Genomic DNA, 22,219 nt, shown 5'->3' with positions numbered 1-22,219 from the left:
GAATCACATATTTGATAAAATTTTAATTGCCAAAATAGACACAGAACACATAAAATACAACAACAGCAACAATACAATTAAGAAGTAGGCAAATGATTTGAATAAAAACTGTTTCCCCCAAAATGGCCAATATGCACATGACAACATGGTCAACATTATTAGTTTTGGGGGACATGTAAATCAAAACCACAATGAGAAACCATTTTACACACAATTAGGATGACTACAATTAAAACTAAAGCAAAATCAATCAAACAAAAAAATCCATAGAAATAACAAATGTTAAGCGAGGATATGGAAAAAGTGGAACCTTATACATTCCTCAGAGGAATGCAAAATGGTACCACTATTGTGAAAGGCATTTGGGTGGTTCTTCAAAAAGTTAAACAGAATTACACACTACCCAGCCATTGTATTCCTAGGTATATGCCAAAAGAAACTCTGATACTTCCACATTAATGTTCACAGGAGAATTACTCACAATAGTTAAAAGGTGGAAACAACCAATAGTCCACCCAAGAGATGAATGGATCAAATAAATCTATTACTATATGCATAATGGAATATCATTCAATCATAAAAAGGAATAAAACTGTGATACATTCCAAGTGGATGAACTTAAAACATATTAAAAGAAATAAGCTAGACACCAAAAGACAAAGCATGAGTCCACTTACAAAGAATAGGAAATACATAGAATCTGTTAGTTCATACATATAAAAAGGAGATTACAAATGCCAGCAAGTTGGGAGAAAAGCACAACGAGGAATAGTTACTTTAATGGGTAGAAAAGAGATTTGGTTTGGGGTGTTGAAAATTTACAGTTGCATGATATTCTGAATGTACTTAATGATCCTGAATTATATACTTAAAAGTGATGAAATAACATCTTTCATGATATATATATATATATATATATATATATATATATATATATATAAATATATATATATATATATATATATATATATATATAAAGAAATTACCTTGAAAATGATATATTGCTTTTTTGTTTATGAATTAACTCAACAAGTCAATAAGTAACTATACTACATCGTAGTAGCCACTGTGCTAGGTGCATATGATGTAGTATAGAACAAAACAGAAGGCATCTGTGGCAATAGAAAAATGAAATTTAGTTAGGTGACACTTTATAGCAAAATATACATGAGTAACACACATTCAGTGAACTTCATGTTATTCTTAAGTATTCATTCCTTTTGGATTGTTTTAAATAAATAATCTATAATTTAAAATGTTTTCAATAAATGTCAAATTAACTATATAAAACTTATTTTCTCCATTGGTTGCATAGAATGCTTCAAAAAGAGGAAACACTGGACATAGGTTTATTCTAAGGGAAAGTGTAATGTAATAGATAACCTCATGCCTTTATCACATAAAACTTGTAAGTAGATACTTCTGTTTTACCATCCAAATTTATGCCAAATGCTAAAAGAGTGATAGATTAAATGATACACTAACACACCAGAAAAGCTTCATGAAAGAAAAGTGTTTGGAATAATTGTGTACATGTGAGGAACCAGTAACAACTGTCCTGGCTGCACTAACGCATGGAATAAAATTGTTCTTACTATATATACACACAGACAATAATGCTCATAAACAGAGAAAGCTGAATAGTGTCTGTAGTTTATATAACAATATAACATTAATACTAATTTCTGGGTTTTTATACTGCTCTAGAGTTATATTATAGATAACACTAATGAGGAAGCTAGAAGGGTACAAGGAATTCTATGTACTATTTTTCAACTTACTGTGAGCATATAATTATTAAAGCAGCAACAACAGAACTACAGAAAAATGTTGAAAGGAAATGTGCATTGGGAAAAAAGAGGAAATAAAATATGTTTATTACATGATACTAAATTTTAAAAAATTATGATGGAATTAACATAGGATAAAATAAATAAAATCCACCAAAAAATGTAAAGAAATGTATAAAAGTGGTAATTATCCAAAGTACATGTATAAAGACACGAATTGGGTGTCAACCTACTTTATATACAGAGATAGGAAAAATTGTGGTATATATGTGTAATAAAAATTGTAATACGATAAAAAACAAAAACAGAGACCGGAGGAGGAAGCCGCCCGGCGCCAAGCCAGATTGGAGGAGGAAGCCCGGCCCCGGCCCGTGTGCTAGTCCGGAGGAAGCCTATCAACCCTTAAAACCCATCAAAGGGGGTGTGGCTACCAGCACGGTTCTGCGGCTGATCCAGGTACCCGGTTTCCAACTCCCCCACCCTTAGCTGAAATAACTCAAAATATTTCCTACAAGCTTTTGGGGGTTGTAGCTATCAACGCAAAACAACAACTATACAGGCACCTGGTTTCTACCTCAGAGACTAGAGTAGGGAAGATACAGGTGGAAGCTCATTTCCTTTCACACTGGCTATACCCACCACCCTGAATACAGAGGCTCAAGCTAGGAATAGACAACGCCACCTACTGGAAGCAAGGAAAACAGTGTTCTGAGAGACTTTTTTTTTTCTTTTTTCACTTTCTTTCTCTCTTTTCTTCTCTCTCTTCCACAACTTCAACATATGTGAAACCAAGAACTGTGCATGAACAACCGAATTACCAAAGTAATATAATATAGAGGAATTGCATATACCCCACCTTCCCCCCATTTTTTAATTTTCTATCTTACTTTCCTTTTCCTTCTCTTATTTCTGTTTTCCTCCTTGTTATTATTTTTCTTTTTTTTCATTCGTATTCTCTCTAACCCACTTTCAATCTCCTAACTATTGCTATCTATACATAGGGCAACTATCTAAATACAGATAGGAGGTTGAGTCTATACATTCTTCCATAAATTACCAGTCTATTGTTAGAGTTCTCCAAAGGTGCTAAGTTAGTTTAACCTCATACCCTCACTCCTTTCCCTGTAAGTATAACATCCTTCGTCTGAAATTAAGTTTTCTATATACCACCAGATGTGGTATGCCTTTTATGAAACTAATGAATATATTCTTAAGTAATAATTAAAACCAATATCTATACACTTAGAATCTAACTATAAATGTATTAATAATGAAAACTTGTGCTTAGATAATGTACTGTTGATACTGGGAATTGTTAACATTGTCTTTCTCCGAAAAAGAGGGATTTTGGAGCTATACAAGAACAATACAAATATATAAGGGGAAAAATATTAACACAACAGTTTCACAAAGCTAGAAAGAATAATGAGCAGTATGAAAAGACAAGGAAAGAAAGGACCACAAACAATACAGGTCAATTCAACATTAGATGAGGTAATATCTGCAGCTGATGGAATGTCAGAAAAAGAGTTCAGGATATATATGCTTCAGATGATCTGGAGTCTCAAGGAAGACATTATACAGCAAATTCAGACAATGAAAAATCACTTTGACAATGAATTACATAAACACATCCAAGAAGCAAAAGATCAACTCTATAGAAAGATAGAGGATATAAAAAACAAACAGAAATCCTGGAAATGCAGGAAATAATAAACCAAATTAAAAACTCAAATGAGAGTATTACCAGCAGAGTAGAACACTTAGAAGATAGAACTTCAGACAACGAAGACAAAGTTTTTCAACTTGAAAAGAACACAGACAGCTCAGCAAGAATGTTAAGAAATCATGAGCAGAACACCCAAGAATTATGGGATAACATAAAGAAACCAAACCTAAGAGTTATTGGAATACAAGAGGGTATAGAGATCCAAACCAAGGGAATGAGCACTCTATTCAATGAAATAATACTAGAAAACTTCCCAGACATAAAGAATGAAAAAGAAATCCAAATACTAGAAGCCTTCAGGACACCGAATGTACAAAATCATAAGAGATCCACACCAAGACACATAATAATGAAGATGCCCAACATACAGAATAAGGAGAGAATCTTAAAAGCCACAATAGAGAGGAAGCAGATTACATTTAGGGGTAAACCAATCAGGATAACTGCTGATCTTTCAACACAGACTCTGAAAGCCAGAAGATCCTGGAACAACATATTTCAAACGCTGAAAGAAAAGGGTTCCAACCAAGAATCATGCATCCAGCGAAATTAAGCTTCAGGACTGAAGATGAAATAAAAATCTTCCACGATAAACAAAAGTTAAAAGAATTTGCAGCTAGAAAACCAGCTCTTCAAAACATCCTCGGCAAAACATTACAGGAAGAGGAAATGAAAAATGACAATGAAAACCAACAGCGGGAGGTAGTACACTAAAGGAAAAACTAATCATAGAGGAAAAACAAATCATGTTAAGTAACATACATAATCAAATATGGCTGGAAATACAAACCATATCTCAATAGTAACCCTAAATGTTAATGGCTTAAATGCACCAATCAAAAGACATAGGCTAGTAGAATGGATTAAAAAAAAGATCCAACAATATGCTGACTACAGGAGACTCATCTGATAGGAAAAGACATACACAGACTGAAGGTGAAAGGTTGGGAAAAATCATATCACTCATAGGGACCACGGAAGCAAGCAGGGATATCCACACTTGTATCAAATAAAATAGACTTCAAGCCAAAGTTAATCAAAAGGAATAAACAAGGACACTACATACTGCTCAAGGGAACCATACACCAACAAGTCTTGACTATCATTAATATATATGCCCCAAACAATGGTGAAGGTACATTCATCAAACACACTCTTCTCAAGTTCAAGAGTCAAATAGACCACAACACAATAATCATGGGAGATTTTAACACACCTCTCTCACCACTGGACAGATCAACCAAACAAAAGTTGAATAAAGAAACCATAGAGCTCAATAATACAATTAATAATTTAGACTTAATTGATATGTACAGAATATACCACCCAACATCAAGCGGATACACTTTCTTCTCAGCAGCACATGGATCCTTCTCAAAAATAGACCATATATTATGTCCCAGGGCAAACCTTAGCAATTACAAAGGAGTAGAGATACTACCATGCATTTTATCTGATCATAATGGAATGAAATTGAAAATCAATAACAAAATGAGAAAGGAAAAATCCTACATCACATGGAGATTAAACAATATGCTGCTGAATGAACAAAGGGTTACAGAAGACATCAAAGAGGAAATTAAAAAATTCTTAGAGATAAATGAAAACTCAGACACAACATATCGAAATCTCTGGGATACTATGAAAGCAGTACTAAGAGGAAAATTCATTTCATGGAGTTCATTCCTTAAAAGAAGGAAAAGCCAACAAATAAATGACCTCACATTACACCCCGAAGCCTTAAAAAAGAAGAACAAATCAGCAGCAAATACAGTAGAAGGCAAGAAATAATTAAAATTAGAGCTGAAATCAATGAAATCGAAACAAAAGAAAAAATCGAAAAAATTGACAAAACTAAAAGTTGGTTCTTTGAAAAAATAAATAAGATTGATAGACCAGTAGCCACACTAACAAAGAGAAGAAGAGAGAGAACCCAAATTACTAGCTTATGGGATGAAAAAGGCAACAACACAACAGACAATTCAGAAATACAGAAGATAATTAGAAATTATTTTGAAACCCTATACTCTAATAAAATAGAAGATAGTGAAGGCATCGATAAATTCCTTAAGACATATGAACTACCCAGATTGAGTCAGGATGATATAAACAACCTAAACAGACCAATATCAACTGAGGAAATACAAGAAGCCATCAAAAGACTACCAAGCAAGAAAAGCCCAGGACCAGATGGATATACAGCAGAGTTTTACAAGAACTTTAAAGAAGAACTAATACCAATACTCTACAGTCTATTTCAGGGGATAGAAAGAGGGAGAACTTCCAAATTCATTCTATGAGACCAATATCACCCTGATTCCCAAACCAGATAAAGACACCTCAAAGAAAGAAAACTACAGACCAATATCCCTAATGAATTTAGATGCAAAAATCCTCAATAAAATTCTGGAAAATCGGATACAAAAACATATCAAAAAGATCGTGCACCATGATCAAGCAGGATTCATCCCTGTGATGCAAGGCTGGTTCAATATACGGAAATCAATAAATGTTATTCACCACATCAATAGACTTAAAGAACCATATGATCATCTCGATAGATGCTGAAAAAGCATTCGACAAAGTACAGCATCCCTTTATGTTCAAAAAACTAGAAAAACTAGGGGTAACAGGAACTTATCTCAACACTATAAAAGCTATATATGCTAAGCCTCAGGTTAGCATCATTCTAAATGGAGAAAAACTGAAGGCATTCCCTCTAAAATCTGGAACAAGATAGGGATGCCCTCTCTCACCACTTCTATTCAACATAGTTCTTGAAATATTGGCCAGAGCAATTAGACAGACAAAAGAAATTAAAGGCATTAAGATAGGAAAAGAAGAACTTAAGTTATCACTATTTGCGGTTGATATGATCCTATACCTAGAATACACAAAAGGGTCTACAAAGAAACTACTAGAGCTAATAAATGAATTCAGCAAAGTAACAGGATATAAAATCAACACGCATAAATCAAAGGTATTCCTGTATATCAGCGACAAATCTTCTGAACTGGAAATGAGGAAAACCACCCCATTCACAATATCCTCAAAAAAAAAAAAATACTTGGGAATCAACCTAACAAAAGAGGTGAAAGATTTATACAATGAAAACTACACAACCCTAAAGAGAGAAATAGAAGAAGATCTTAGAAGATGGAAAAATATACCCTGTTCATGGATAGGCAGAACTAACATCATCAAAATGGCGATATTACCCAAAGTTCTCTATAGGTTTAATGCGATGCCAATCAAAATCCCAAGGGCATTTCTTGTAGAAATAGAGAAAGCAATCATGAAATTCATATGGAAAAACAAAAGACCCAGAATAGCAAAAGCAATTCTAAGCAGGAAGTGTGAATCTGGAGGTATAGCGATACCAGACTTCAAACTGTACTACAGAGCAATAGTAACAAAAACAGCATGGTACTGGTACCAAAACAGGCGGGTGGACCAATGGTACAGAATAGAGGACACAGAAACCAATCCACAAAATCACAACTATCTTATATTCGATAAAGGGGCTAAAAGCATGCAATGGAGGAAGGATAGCATCTTCAACAAATGGTGCTGGGAAAACTGGAAATCCATATGCAACAAAATGAAACTGAATCCCTTTCTCTCACCATGCACAAAAGTTAACTCAAAATGGATCAAGGAGCTTGATTTCAAATCAGAGACTCTGCATCTGATAGAAGAAAAAGTTGGCTCCGATCTACATATTGTGGGGTCGGGCTCCAAATTCCTTAATAGGACACCCATAGCACAAGAGTTAAAAACAAAAATCAACAAATGGGACTTACTCAAACTAAAAAGTTTTTTCTCAGCAAGAGAAACAATAAGAGAGGTAAATAGGGAGCCTACATCCTGGGAACAAATCTTTACTCCTCACACTTCAGATAGAGCCCTAATATCCAGAGTATACAAAGAACTCAAAAATTAAGCAATAAGAAAACAAATAACCCAATCAACAAATGGGCCAAGGACCTGAACAGACACTTCTCAGAGGAGGATATACAATCTTAATCAACAAGTACATGAAAAAATGCTCACCATTTCTAGCAGTCAGAAAAATGCAAATCAAAACCCCTTAAGATACCATCTCACTCCAGTAAGATTGGCAGCCATTATGAAGTCAAACAACAACAAGTGCTGGCGAGGATGTGGGGAAAAGGGTACACTTGTACATTGCTGGCGGGACTGCAAATTGTTGCGGCCAATTTGGAAAGCAGTATGGAGATTCCTGGGAAAGCTGGGAATGGAACCACCATTTGACCCAGCTATTGCCCTTCTCGGACTATTCCCTGAAGACCTTAAAAGAGCGTACTATAGGGATATTGCTACATCGATGTTCATAGCAGCACAATTCACAATAGCAAGACTGTGGAACCAACTTAGATGCCCTTCAATAGATGAATGGATTAAAAAAATGTGGCATTTATACACAATGAAGTATTACTCAGCACTAAAAAATGACAAAATCATGGAATTTTCAGGGAAATGGATGGCATTAGAGCAGATTATGCTAAGTGAAGCTAGCCAATCCCTAAAAAACAAATGCCAAATGTCTTCTTTGATATAAGGAGAGCAAGTAAAAACAGAGCAGGGAGGAAGAGCATCAGAAAAAGATTAACATTAAACAGGGACGAGAGGTGGGAGGGAAAGGGAGAGAGAAGGGAAATTGCAAGGAAATGGAAGGAGACCCTCATTGTTATACAAAATTACATATAAGAGGATGTGAGGGGAAAGGGAAAAAGAAATCAAGGGAGAGAAATGAATTACAGTAGATGGGGTAGAGAGAGAAGATGGGAGGGGAGGGGAGGGGGGATAGTAGAGGATAGGAAAGATTGCAGAATACAATAGTCACTAGTATGGCAATATGTAAAAACGTGGATGTGTAACCGATGTGATTCTGCAATCTGTATACGGGGTAAAAATGGGAGTTCATAACCCACTTGAATCAAATGTATGAAATATGATATATCAAGAGCTTTGTAATGTTTAAACAACAAATAAAAAAAAACCCAAAAAACAAAGTACGTGTATACAGACATGAATTGCTGTGAACATACTTTTTATACAACGATATGAAAAACTGTGCTCTACATATGTAATAAGAATTGTAATGCATTCCTCCATCATGTATTTAAAAAACAAACTCAATAAAAATAGTGTGACTATAAATAATAACATATTGTACACTTTAAAAATATAGAAAAAAAGTTTTTGAACGGTTCCATCAAAGGAAAATTATTAATATTTGAGAAATAGATATGGTTAACTTCATTTGAACATTATGTAATGTATGCACGTATTGAAATATCACAAGATACTTCATTAATATGTATAGTTTTTCTTTTATTAAACTGCCAGTTTTTCCGGGCACTGTGGCACACTCTTGTTATTCCAGTGGCTAGGGAGGCTAAGACAAGAGGATCCAGAGTTCAAAGCCAGCCTCATCAAAAAAGGGAGGCGCTTAGAATCTTAATGAAATCCTGTCTCTAAATAAAATACAAAATAGGGTTGGATATATGGCTCAGTGGTCAAGTTCACCTGAGTTCAATCCCCTGTACCCACCCCCCCCCAAATAATAATAAAAAATAAACTGCCAGTTTAATAATAAATTCAAATTTAAAAATTTATTGTTATCTGCGAACTTCTCTTAAGGTTGAATTAAATGATAATATTAACAACAAAGGGCTCTGGGAATTAATGAAAAATAATTTTAATTATATGGCCTGTAAATATTTGATTAAATATTTTATGCAGGAATGATATAAATGAGAATATAACAGAGTTGAGTTTGCCCTTCTTTAGTGGACATTATTTGGTAGGTGTCCTCCTCAAGATATATTAACTACATATCCTATTGATATCCTTTTTATTTTTTTCTTCCAAATTCACATATTTTTATATAATTTTCTCCACATTTTTTACTAGTTTAAAATCTTCATTATGACTGAAGTTGACTATAATTTTTTTGGGCCACCACATTTTCAACCTTCTATTGAATGTTTAATATACTCAGGACATATTACAAACCTTCAGAGCAAGAGAAATGATATAGTACAGAAATAGAAAAAGTAAAAATGCCCAATGTGCCCTTTTAACTGGGAATGATTTCATATCACAGGTAAGAGTTGAGGTCAATCGCTGTCCAAAGAAAAAGGTAAGGATTTCTTGGGCAGTCATAAATGAGACAGTAGCTTTATTCCTAAAACAGGTTGAACTTAAAAAGGCAATAACCAGTAACTAGACAATTCTGTTAAAAAGTTAGGAAATTCTTTCCAGCCTCACTCTATGTGAATAAAATAATGTTTTATATTAAAATACTCTAAAGAAATTGTATTATGTATTGCCTATAAAATGTGTAATATAGAAATGAAAAGTTGTGCTCCATTTGTGTACAATGAGTCAAAATGCATTCTGCTGTCATATATAACTAATTAGAACAAATAAACATATGTATACTATCCTGAATAAGCAAACAAATATATTACCTGGCTTTTTAACTTCTGATATGCTGCAAATAAGACCAGTCACAGCCCTGAGTATGCAATAGGTTCTTAGCTCCCCAGACCTATGCTCAAATCACTTCCACAGCCTAACTCCCTCCCCTTCCCTGCTTATGTTGTTTAGAAAGACTTCCAATTTCAAGGTCCACCTTTCATCTATCCCAATACAGTCTTCCCTGACAATCTTTTTTATTTCCTCCCCAGCACCAGGAATCAAACCCAGAGCTTTATGCACACTAGGTAAGCATCCTACAACTGAGCTACCACATCCCTAGCCCAAAGACATTGTTTGGTTTATAGGATCGATTTTTTTTAACCATATGTGGATAGTACTTGATTACATTCAATTAAAAAACTGTGCCATGTTTTCTTATTATTCTTGGCTAATTTGAAATTTAGCTACACAATTTGCAAGTTTTATACACAAGGCTAGACTCCTTGAGATAAAAAAAAAAAACAGTAACTACCACAGTGATCAAAAAGGGAGTCATACAATTTCTGAATATGACATAATTTCATTATGATGATTAGAATTTCATGATATTTACAAAGACCCTGAAAAAATCATATCCATCTCATGTTTTATTATATTTCTAACGTTATTATATACACCAAATATTCCTTGCAATACTAAATATTTTTAAATGAATATTATTTAATAGGCCCTCTACATTCATTTTATCTGTATCCTAGTAACTAAATCATAGCTTTATTACATATAGGAGACCAACAGTGTATTCTTTTCTTTTGTACCATCTGACTAAACTGTATCAGATTTGAGAAAAAAATGAAAAAATTAAATGTTCAAAGTCCAGGTCACTTGAAAAGGAAAGATCTTTCTTCAGTTGTGGTTCCTTTGTAAGTGCTGTCTTTAGAAGTCCCGGGTAAGGTCTTGATCACATCAGTGATGTCACTAAAACCCATTTTACTTAAGTATATGAAATATTTAGGAAAGAATAAAGTCAAACAAAACCACAAAATAATTCATGCTAGTAACTTCATACATAGATCTTAAACTAAGAGACTTTATTTTTCTTACACATTTTTAGGACTTAATCAGAATAAAAATGATTTATTAGGTATGCATTTACTTAATCAGTGCTTCATGTTGGAAAGCACTTAAATACTGAGAGATATAATTTTTTTGCATAAAGTTTCTCAATTTATAAAAGCATTTTCTATTGACAGATAAGGCACAGAATAATAAAAGTGACATCTGCTAAGCTTTACTATGAAAACTTGAAGAAATCCTATGGGATAACATCACTCAATTTTTCCTGCAGTACCTCTCATGGAAACTTCCTAAAAAAAATCTGGAAATAATTAGAAACTATTACAGTACCTAAAAAAATTTACTTGAAAACTAAATCTGCTGTTCATCAAAGAACACAGTATGCTAAGAATAATGTATAGGAAAAGAAGTACATATCTAGAGTAATAGAAAGCACCACAATCACAGCCCACTGTTGAACATGAAACAAAAATATGACAAAAAATGGTATCATACCTGTGACTGCAGAGGAACTTGTAGGAAACACTGACTAATATCTTTGTCAAATGTAATACAGATCAATTATTTCACCATAGTTCATTTCATTTCAAAATGGCAAAAACCTGATTTTTTATAAAGATGCTAATTGTAATTTTCATAATAATTAAAAATAAGAAAGAAAATTCTCAAAATTTATTTTTCTGTTATAGAACCTACAGGCAAGAATTTGTCTGGAATCTAGTCAAAATAGTTTGGGGTATCCTGTGGGATAATAAATGCATCATAATAATGCTAGTATGTTCTTTTAACTCAAGATTTGTTCTCTACAGAAATGTAAAATTCCACTGGGGGGTGGACTGGATGCCATGTCCGTTGCAGTTTAAAAGGCTGCCCATATGAATTAAATTATCCTTGACAAGTACCTTCAGACACTTGTAATACAATCTTATGTAAATTTATACCATATTTTGGACACAAACTATTGGCCAAAAGTAATTTTGTTGAAAAGCTCAGATAAGAAGGAAAGAAAATCTAATATACCTAATAATATGTAGTAGTTAACATGAAATTTCCAAAATGAAAATGAAAAGCATAAAAATAAAACTATCTAATGTGCTATAGTAAAGAAAAACAAAATGATGCAAAAAATGTTGCATTCCCTTTTTTCTTCTCAATCCTTAGATGCTTGCTTCTCTCCAACAAAATTTGATCTTTTGATGGCTTATCTAAATTTGAGAATAAGGGCATATTTTAAGCAAATAAAGTGGAAAATTCCATATGCACTGAAAAGTTGTTTTAATGAGTAATTAAATCACAGTGGAGATAATACTGTTGTATTTCTAACCACTGGGGGAAAATCATCAATATATAGATCAATATATAGAACATACATCTAGATAGTTACTGATGCATATTTTTAACCATTGTTATTAGTACCAGTACTGCTCATCATAATATGGAGCTATCAATAATTTCAAGGAGATGATTATAAAAGAAAGCCAAAAGAGCTCAAGGAGCTGCAGCTTTAAAGATTCATCAGGAATGCCTTCTGTTTGGCACCAAGACAGCCTACAAAATGGCTAATTCTACAGGGATCAGCTCCATCGTAGAAGAGATGCATTAAGGGCTGTAGAGTAGAATGCTGCTTAGGGAGAACTATGCCAAGCAATCTTCACAGTATCATTAACTGCATTTATTTCTCCTTATCAGAGGTCCACTACTGCAGTATGGTAGCCCTACTAGTATGAAATCAGAATACAAATCATCATGAATTTCAGTAATAGATAAAAAGAGCAGAATATTTTAAGAAATTTTGAAGACATGGCCATTCTTCTCTATATGTCCACAAAACCAAGGTTTTAAACATATGTGTTGTAACTAGTGATCTACAATAATGGTTTTACAAGCTTAATTTCACAGTAGACTAATAAACTTCCTTCATCTGAATTGAACTCTAAAGGAGGATTTCTCACCTGCTTTTTAAAAAATGTTTTCTGGAAGGCAGTATTATTAGTCTAACAGAAAAAAACAAAATAACTGGACTTATGTTTTATGAGCATACCTTTTAAAGACACATAAATAAGGTATATTTAATCAATGAAATGCTCAATACATTAAAGTTTTTCCGACTGTTTAAAACACTCTTGCATTATTTCAAAAATTCAATTTAAAAATCCAACTGAGAGACATGTTTATAATTTTGCTTGCTGAAACACTGAAAGAAAGTGCATTGCAAAGAGAGCTTAAATTTCTCACTCTTCCTTTCAATCAATATCTGAGGCAAAGTTTCATCTCTAGGGCCCTTAATGGCAGGAATTCCTGGAGCCAGCAAATGAGTAATGTTAAACCTATGATTAGATGATGAGGCCATCAAAGACACTAGACCCTAATGCTACATTCCTCTTTATTTCTCTGAACTGCAGCAAAACTCAGTGGTAAGGAAGGACTTCTAAACAATTTCTTTCCATAAAAGCCATTAAAAACTGATTCTCATGAACCCCAAAGGTCCAGACAGATCTCATGGGATATCTTTCGAACTTAGGACTTCAGAATTACATGACAAAATTTTCAAATGCCCTGCAGATGAACTCCTGCCAGGGATGATGCTGTCTGTAACTTCTTCCATATCAATATTCTTCATGGCTAAAACAGAACTGGACCTGGTGATTATCGTTCACAAAAGTAAACCTGAAAACCTGATTTGTACTGGAAATCAGTAGGTAAGTATTTTGTTTGTTTGTTTGTGGATGTTTTAAAGGATCAGTTAAAGTCATACTGTTGTTTATGTGAGAGTAAACTGTGGTTTTAGGCAGACCTCAGGGCAGTTTCGAGAAACAGTTTAGATGTGTTATTCTTTCTATTGTGGAAACCAGGGATAAATGTAATAACTACCTTTTGTAAACATGTATAAGCTCCTGTTTTGTTCTGATATTACAAAATATTTAATATCTATAATCAGGAACACCAGGAGACTTGACAGAGCTGATGAGAGGAAAGACCATTAAGTTTCTATTATAGTTACCAGAAAAAAACAGTAATGTATACTTTCTCTTAGGTTCCTAGAATTGTTAAGAATAAATAATATCAACAATTATAATTCTGTATTTGATTCTGATATTAAAGATAAATAACATTAAGTAAATTTTTAGAATTTGCTGACATATACAAATAACACCTTTTAAAAAACTGAAAGTAGCACATAAAAGTGTATTATATATACTGTTTGGCTCCTGAGTTGGGGAAAAAAAGACTTAGTTTTATTACCTCTAATCTAATAAGAAGAACCAATGTAATTATTAAGTTTAAACATTATAAATAATACTGTATTATTTTTAAAATAATAAGGTACAGTATCAAAAAAACATAACAAATACACACATAAACACACACGCACACATACCATATACACAGATGAAACAACAGGGAACAATGGAAGAACATGAAGGACAGGAGAGATTACAACAGCTAAAGTGAGCATCAAAGTGAAATGGAGAAGACAATAGTTACATGGTTAAATCATCTACATACTAATATAGTCCAACAAATGATTTTCATCATTTCTGCATTAAGAGATGGCAGTTTTAAATATTATACATGTATACATACACACACATTTTATCACACACACAAAAAATCCTCATATAGTTTAATGTAATCAAGTGAATGAGATTTTGTACCTGAGAGCAAAGCAGCATAACAAGCTCAACCACGGATGTGCTGGACTTCATGCAAACAAGGCCTACAACAAAGATTAAAACAAAATGAAATTACAACAGTAGAAATTGTCATTCAAAGTGGATTCATTATATAGTTTTAACCAATAAAAACCTTACTTTAAAATATAACTCCTAAATAAAGCAAATGGATACACATTCACTAGCATACACTTTAACATTAATTTTTAACACTTCCAGACATTCAAGATGATGGGAAAACTACTAAAAATGGCCTCATGTTTCAGTTATCATTTGGTCGCCATATTTTTAAATATTTAAACAAGGTGAGAGCTGATTATTGAAACTGATAAGCTGTAATGGAGGCTTTTACTCCAAATACATTTGCTATGTGATGGTCTCCTGGAAGAAAGAACAAAACTCGCATAAGATCTGCCTAAACTTTCTTCTGAAAGACTAACTTACAAAGAGGTGATTCCTCATTGCTTATAAAATGCTTCCAAACTCTCTGAGCAGATACCAGGGGAAAAAGTAAAACTTAAATGTAATGTGTATGTAATATGAGCAGTACTCCAGGATTACTCACTATCTGCTGGGCATTGTGTTAACTATTGTATGTACAATTCTCATTTGATTCTCACCAAGCTCTGCAGCATAGTATTCTTTCCATTTTACAGGTAAGAATAAGAAATCTTTCTTTCTACAAACACATTACCTAGACTTTTTGTGATTAAAGGGGTGATGGCCATATAACACTGTATGTAATAAAATAGATCATAATAACTAGTTTTTACAAATGCCAACATATAAGAGGATGTAACCAAGAATTAATTCCAATCTCTGGCTAAGAGTAAATTAATCATGTTTGCTATTTTAAAATATTTCTAAAAGTTTCAGTGTTTATTTTAAACTAAAAGAACTTAATAAATGAATTGGTTTTTTCTTGGTTTTGAAGACAAATGTAATCAATAAAAGCATCCTAAAGTAAGAAATGTCTTGGTCTTATATTAGTTATATATTGAAGAAAAACTGTTTATATATATGTATATATACATATATAAATTTTTGTAGACACTAGCACAAATATTTATTGTAGGTAGTGGATAAATAATCTTTTGCGCCCATTTTGCTAACAACTCTATCCTTATTGTACAGACAGACAGAACAAGCTGTAAAAAGGCTCTGGTATTCCATCTTATCAGATCTTTGGGCAGTCAGTTAACAAATGAAATAAGAGGCAGATGTGAAAAGCTCATTTAAGAGACAATCAGTATAATTGATCAGCAATTCTCATGCTCAGAAGCTAGAGAGTCAGAAAGATTAATGGAACATTTATCACCTGTTGGCTGTAAAACTATTTGAATTCTGAGAAAACCTTCAGTTAAAAGCAATAGGATTATAATTAATATGTGTAAGCATATCAACCTAATATGACTTTGATGTGAAGAATTATTCAACATATATTCTCAATATTAATTTTTAGGACAAAATATCTTGAAGTAGAAAGTAGGAGAAAAATGTGCAATTCCATCAATATCTCCTAGATAAATTTTTAACAAACTTCTAAAAAGCTCCTATGGAATAGGAACATTCATAGTCCTTAGAAATATTAGCATTCCATTGTAAGAAAAATATAAACAAACACTTCATAAATGCCCTTTGACAAAGGGATGATAAAAATTGATGAGACAACAAAACTGCATTTCCTAAACAGTACTTTCACTATTTTGAAAAAGGCCATTGTGATTTCAACTCCATAGAATCTCACTTTACTAATGTATTTCGCCCAATTAGTTTGGACAGAGAGAACTAATGATTTCTCCTCAAAGAAAGAAAGAAGAAAGACACTAATTTTGATGATAAGAACAAAAGCAATGGCCATTTTGGGGAGACTTATCTATCACCTTCAAAAATTACATAGTTCCATTCAATGTATTAATGAGTATTAACTAAAACAAGTAAAGCCAATGTTTTGCTAGAGATAATGAAAATATAAGCATTATCTGACGATACTTTATCTTTATGATAAAATAGCACCCATATTTAAAAATTTAAGACATATGTAATAAACATGGTATTGCATAACTTTAATCAAATGCTCAAGAAAGTCAAATTTCTCTTTCTATAAATAACTATAAATGTCAGAATTAACACTTAAGCTGTATATACATATGGCAAATATTTACAAGTGAATGTCTCTATGAGTTTATTATTTTTATATCTGGAAGGAAATTCATAATTAAATGGACTCATTTGATATCTTTGTATGTAGGCAAAGTACAGTGTTAGCACTTAAAAGTAAAAATAGAAATATATGACATTGACACTTTTGTAAGTACTCTATACTGCAATTCAAATAAAAGGTTATCTCAAATTTGCATGCTTTATAATCTATTTTTATAAATGTCTCCTTTGGTTCTCTTTGAACTAGTTATCATTATCTCATTTAATACTTTTAAAAAAAATGAAGCCCAAGATGTTTCATTCAGTGAGTGATAGAATTTGTATAGAAAGTCAAATAATCTAATTAGAAAGCGGATTTTTATGTTGGTTACATTGCTGCATGAATAACACCACATTAAAATGATGGCAACATACAATCATGAGAAAGGTCATGAAGGTTAATTGCAACTTGGATGACTGACAGTTTTCACATGGAAGGGAACATACGTTGGTCCAACATAGGGGAAAAAGTTAATAGCTTATGTAAAAAATACAGAGGAAGGAAATAAGAAATATCTGAAAAGACCTTTAAAACATGGGGGATGGATAACTAGAGCACAGGAAGAGTTAAAAGTGGAACTGGATGGTTAGGTTAAAATTGGAAGAGATACAGACTGAAAGAAAGTTACAAGTGGATTTGAAGTTAAGAGGAAGAATCTGGAGCAAGTTATAAAATAACAGAAATGATACTAAGGACCAGTTATGGCATCATATTCCATGATGACTATGTGTTCACTGTCAATTAAGAAGTTGCCCCCAAAGAAAGAGATGTGGATATGTGTATCCCCAACAAAAATCCAGTTAGTAGTAGGGGTCAATTAGAACATTTTCAGCAGAAAATATATATTCACCAGAATAAGTATTCTAGTCAGAAATAATATCCAATTGCTAGAAACCATACTTATGAGCATAAAACTAGTAACTGAGACAATAAACATAGGAGGATCTAACTGGAAGAAGGCTTACAAATAATGGGTATTCTAACGGTGAAGAAATTCTCTAGTAAGAATTTTTAGTAGGTTATGAACTATATTGCTGAAAGATGAAGTCAGCTGGGTAACTAAGATAAAAATAACTCAGGAAGATTAATTAGGTAGACACATTTGAAGTGGTCTAGATACAAATAGCAAACAAAATGGTTATGTGGATAAGTCAACATACAAAATTGGTAGTTATTTTGGGTTCACTCTTACTAGGGTCAGGAAGTTAGTTTCTAGTTTCAGAACTATACTCTCTCCCCATTAAAAAAATAATAATAAGTAAAACCCACAACAAAGATAAACTAGATTAGAAAATCACTAATCTCAGTATGAAGTTTAAGTTTGGCCTTCTGGACAATCATCAATATAGAGACTACGGAAAGGTGCAGTGATGCAGTTGTAATAAAGTGTGGTCAGTGAGTCCAACTGTGGGACTGACTTTATGCACTGGTTGAATTTGAAGTTCAAGTGAAAGAATTCTTAAGCTTCAAAATAATGTGAAGAACTTCCATCTCTGGCAGACTATTTCTCATGGTGGGACGTGAAAGTGATGAGTATTATAGGATTAAGAAAGAAATGAAACTCCTGGATGGGACTCAGTTTTATGTAACATTATTATTTTTTCCTTAGAAAGGGGCCTCTTCCAAAAGAGGAGACTATGACAGACATCTATGAATATAGGTGCTTTGAATATATTCTCTATAAATGTTAATTGAATCAAATCTAGAAACCATCATTTACTAACTACTGTTAGTGAAAGAGAAAAAACTAAGTGAGATTTTGAGGACAGGTAAAAGCATTTTTAAGAACAAGAACCCAATTATGCAAAGAAGCATGTAGTGAGCACAGAAAATGCAGATATTATCACTAGTACTGAGTTAAAAAAAAGGGGGAAGTGAGACAGACCACGTGAACAAGTAATGACAAGTAATTATGATGTAGAAAACTAGGACATTTACTGAGAATGCAGAGTAATGATGTGGACCAGAAAGGATGAAAGAAATGGCCCACAACACTTCACGTGCCTCAGTTTAAGTGCTATGTACCTGGTAATTTTTTTTTAAATTCTTTATTCTGTGTAGTCTTTACATGGTGTTGTGAAGCATTTTAAGAGACAGCACACACTAGAAAGAGTGTCTTTAGGACCCCTGCAATGCTTACACATCTCTCAGCACAATAGCCATGTCCTATGTTTTTCATTATTCTTTTACGTTTTTATTTAAATCAGAAACATGCAGTTTATTTTCTCATCCCATCACTGTGGTAGGCTCCCATCTATAAAAATTGATTTCAGTGTTACTCTTAGAGTCATTGAACTAGCTAAGGTCCAAACCTCAAAAATCAGCGAAGTAAGCAATTGTTGTCTTTCTACTCAAAGAAACAAACAAAACTGAAAAAAAAAAAAGAAATCAACATTACAATAATGTCTGAAATAACAATAATGTCTTACATTTTCATTATTGTTTCTATAAGCAATATTAACATGCATGGGTAGTATTATTCACTATTTGGACTTGGCCTCTCAAGAACGCCTATATGTTCTCTCAGAGATATTAATTTTAGAAGATTACAAATGAACTAATTTGTGATCAGTAATTTAAAGAAACTAAAAACATTAAGTGCATGGATAAAAAAGACTTTTTACATGTAATTAAATGATTACAGCTTACTTTCATATTACACTTGTAAATATTAGCTGAAGGGGAAAAAAAAACAAACACTTGAACAACTATGGAGACAGTGAGAGTTCATACATTCATTCATTTCTATAGTTCACCAAAAACTCAGCTAGCACAAACTTATGACTTTAGAATAGGGAAAAAACTGAAATCTCTGGATATGCCATAAATATCAGTGTCAACAATCTTTTTCTGCAAAGACCTAGATATGAAATATTTTAGACTTTGTGGCCATAAGCTTCTTTCATAACCACTCACCTCTCCTTTGTGCCACTGTAGTGCAAAAGCAGCCATAGATAATGCATTAAAAAATAGACAGGGCTGGATTGCAATGAAACTACTTATTCATCTCAAGGCATATGTGTATCAAATATATGCACACTCATACATATATACATTTATAGATTTTTTTAAACTTCAGGGGAAATTACTTTAGATATTTGCCCATGAGACTTTATAATTCCCAAACTGAAAAATGAAAGGCTTCCTTGTAAGATTATCACAAAGTTAATCATCAGCAAAATTTCACCTGAGTAATATGATGCTATTTACAATCTATATTCTATCTAGTGTAAATATTTGTCACCACAGGCTTGTAAATGTGTTTAATGGAGCTACACCCAACTGCCTGAAACACTATAAAACATGCCAAATACGTAACTGTAAAACACATCTGGCTTTAAGGTGCTCACTAAGGAATTTCAGGCATTTATTTTAATAACATAAATGTGGTTTAGCTTTTTAAAACTTATTAATTAATAGTACTGTCTTACATAAGATAGTCTCAAAGATTTATAAAGACTTAATATTAATTTGAATGCAATTTCAAAGTGATTTGGCATCTCATATTTCCTCATGGAAATCCATATATTCAGAAGCCAAAATCCATTTCCAAAAGGGAATCACTGACTAAATGTTTTTAAATTTTAAGTCTAGAATATTTAGATTGTTGGGGAACAAAGTTACTTGTCACTATAGTTACACAATACTCAAATATTTATCTTGACTGATTTATTGAAATAAAGTTTCTAATTTTTTTGTCATTGTGCTAGTATAGCCTAGGAATTTTGTTGATATTTTTGGAATAATGCAGGTTTAAAGTTTATAAGACTCAGATAATTCTTCTACAGAATGACTCCAAGGTAATGGTTCCTACATAGATTTTATTAGTGATCAAGTTGTAGTATGATTTGAGCTGAAAAGAATATTCTAATGATCTTACTAGCATTATTGCTAACAAAACATAAAAAGTCATAAATTCTTGCTATTCGGTTTAGCTCTTCTCATCTTCAAGTAACTTTCACTTCTGTTTGCACGTTCCTTTGAAATACTATTTTTCATTTACACACACAATAAATGAATTACAATTTCTGATTTACTTGGTATTAACAAATTTAGGGTTAGATGTCTCTCAAAACATTTTCACTGACACAATTTATTTAAGACATTACAATTATTACTGTGCATCAGGCCTTGCTTTGAGAAAAAACCTGGAACTATGAGAAATTCAGACAACACAGTTATTGAATTGAGAGGGCTAACAGCTGGTTACTGAGATACTTCAGACAAATACATTTTGATGAAAGAATCTAGAAAAAATTGTGCTGAAAAGGAATTAAAGTAGAATACTATACTTTCAAAAACACAAAGCAATTATTTATGTTTTATTGAAGTCTACATGACATACTTTTATCTACATTAGACTCAAGTTTTCACTACAAAGGTGATTGACCTTTTCTAGACTTCCTGATTTAATCAAACAGCAAATAAAAAGGATGAAATAAGGGAAATAAGAGACATTTTCACTATCATAAATCATCTGGACTTTGCAATTCTTTTTGGGTTATATTTAATTATAGAACCAATTGTTATTCCTACATCGCTCCTCTATACCTACTTTCTATCCTTCTCCCTGAGCTCCTTTAAATTCCAAAAGCCTCAATTAAACTCTAAAACTATTAACCTGTGTCTGGTTCAAAACTGATGTTGGACAAAAGACTCTGGACCCCAATAATTATCAAGACTGAAACATGTTGTTTTAAGCATGCAGGTAATTAAAAGAAATAAAGATAATCAAAAGAGGAGAAAATATGCCAAGTTTAATAAATAATTCAATTATGTGATTCGTTACATTAAAAAAAACATGGCTCATAATGTCTTCATAATAAAAAAATAATAGATTCTATAAAAGATGGATTCACCTTTTTAAGTCTAATAAGTGTATAATTTGTAGTTATATTTTCAAACTACCTAAATTTTAATATTTATTTAAATCTCAAATGAATATACTGAATAATTTAAGGTTCTCAAGTTTGAATAAACTTAAAAATGTTTTACTAGTAATAACACCTTTAAATTCTTTATTTAATGTATTCAGAAAAAAATATTGATGTTTTTTCCTTCAAATACTTAAATAAATATATCAAATAAATTGGAAATACTATGTATTCATTTAATAATAATGCATTCATAAGGTCAAAACCAAAAAGCTAAAACAATTAGTAAGTTATTTGATAATTACTGTGATAAAGGAATAAATAGCCAAAAAGAACATGGTTTTGGGTTAAAGTAAGCTTAGGTAGCAGTCAGTCAGGTGAGCCTCATTTATTTTCAAGAGTATATTCACTTTATCCCATAA

The 22,219-nt window shown here is 32.4% G+C and overlaps 1 protein-coding gene across 8 annotated transcripts in view; it reads right to left on the bottom strand.

The window, feature by feature from the left end:
• The window catches only part of Nbea (neurobeachin), a 651,894-nt gene that overhangs the window by 333,520 nt on the left and 296,155 nt on the right, over nucleotides 1–22,219 (bottom strand). For all 8 annotated transcript variants that reach the window (XM_058582531.1, XM_058582532.1, XM_058582533.1 and 5 more), the window contains one exon: nucleotides 14,703–14,764. In XM_058582531.1, the coding sequence (XP_058438514.1) occupies nucleotides 14,703–14,764 (62 nt within the window). The remainder of the gene's footprint in view (nucleotides 1–14,702; nucleotides 14,765–22,219) is intronic.

The sequence above is a fragment of the Marmota monax genome, unplaced genomic scaffold (assembly GCF_021218885.2).
Source record: "Marmota monax isolate L192 unplaced genomic scaffold, Marmota_monax_Labrador192_F-V1.1 WCK01_AAM20220418_F8-fsc00011, whole genome shotgun sequence".
Lineage (NCBI taxonomy): Eukaryota > Metazoa > Chordata > Mammalia > Rodentia > Sciuridae > Marmota > Marmota monax.
The sequence above is the reverse complement of the archived record's forward strand: the minus strand, read 5'-3'. Positions and strand labels throughout refer to the sequence as shown.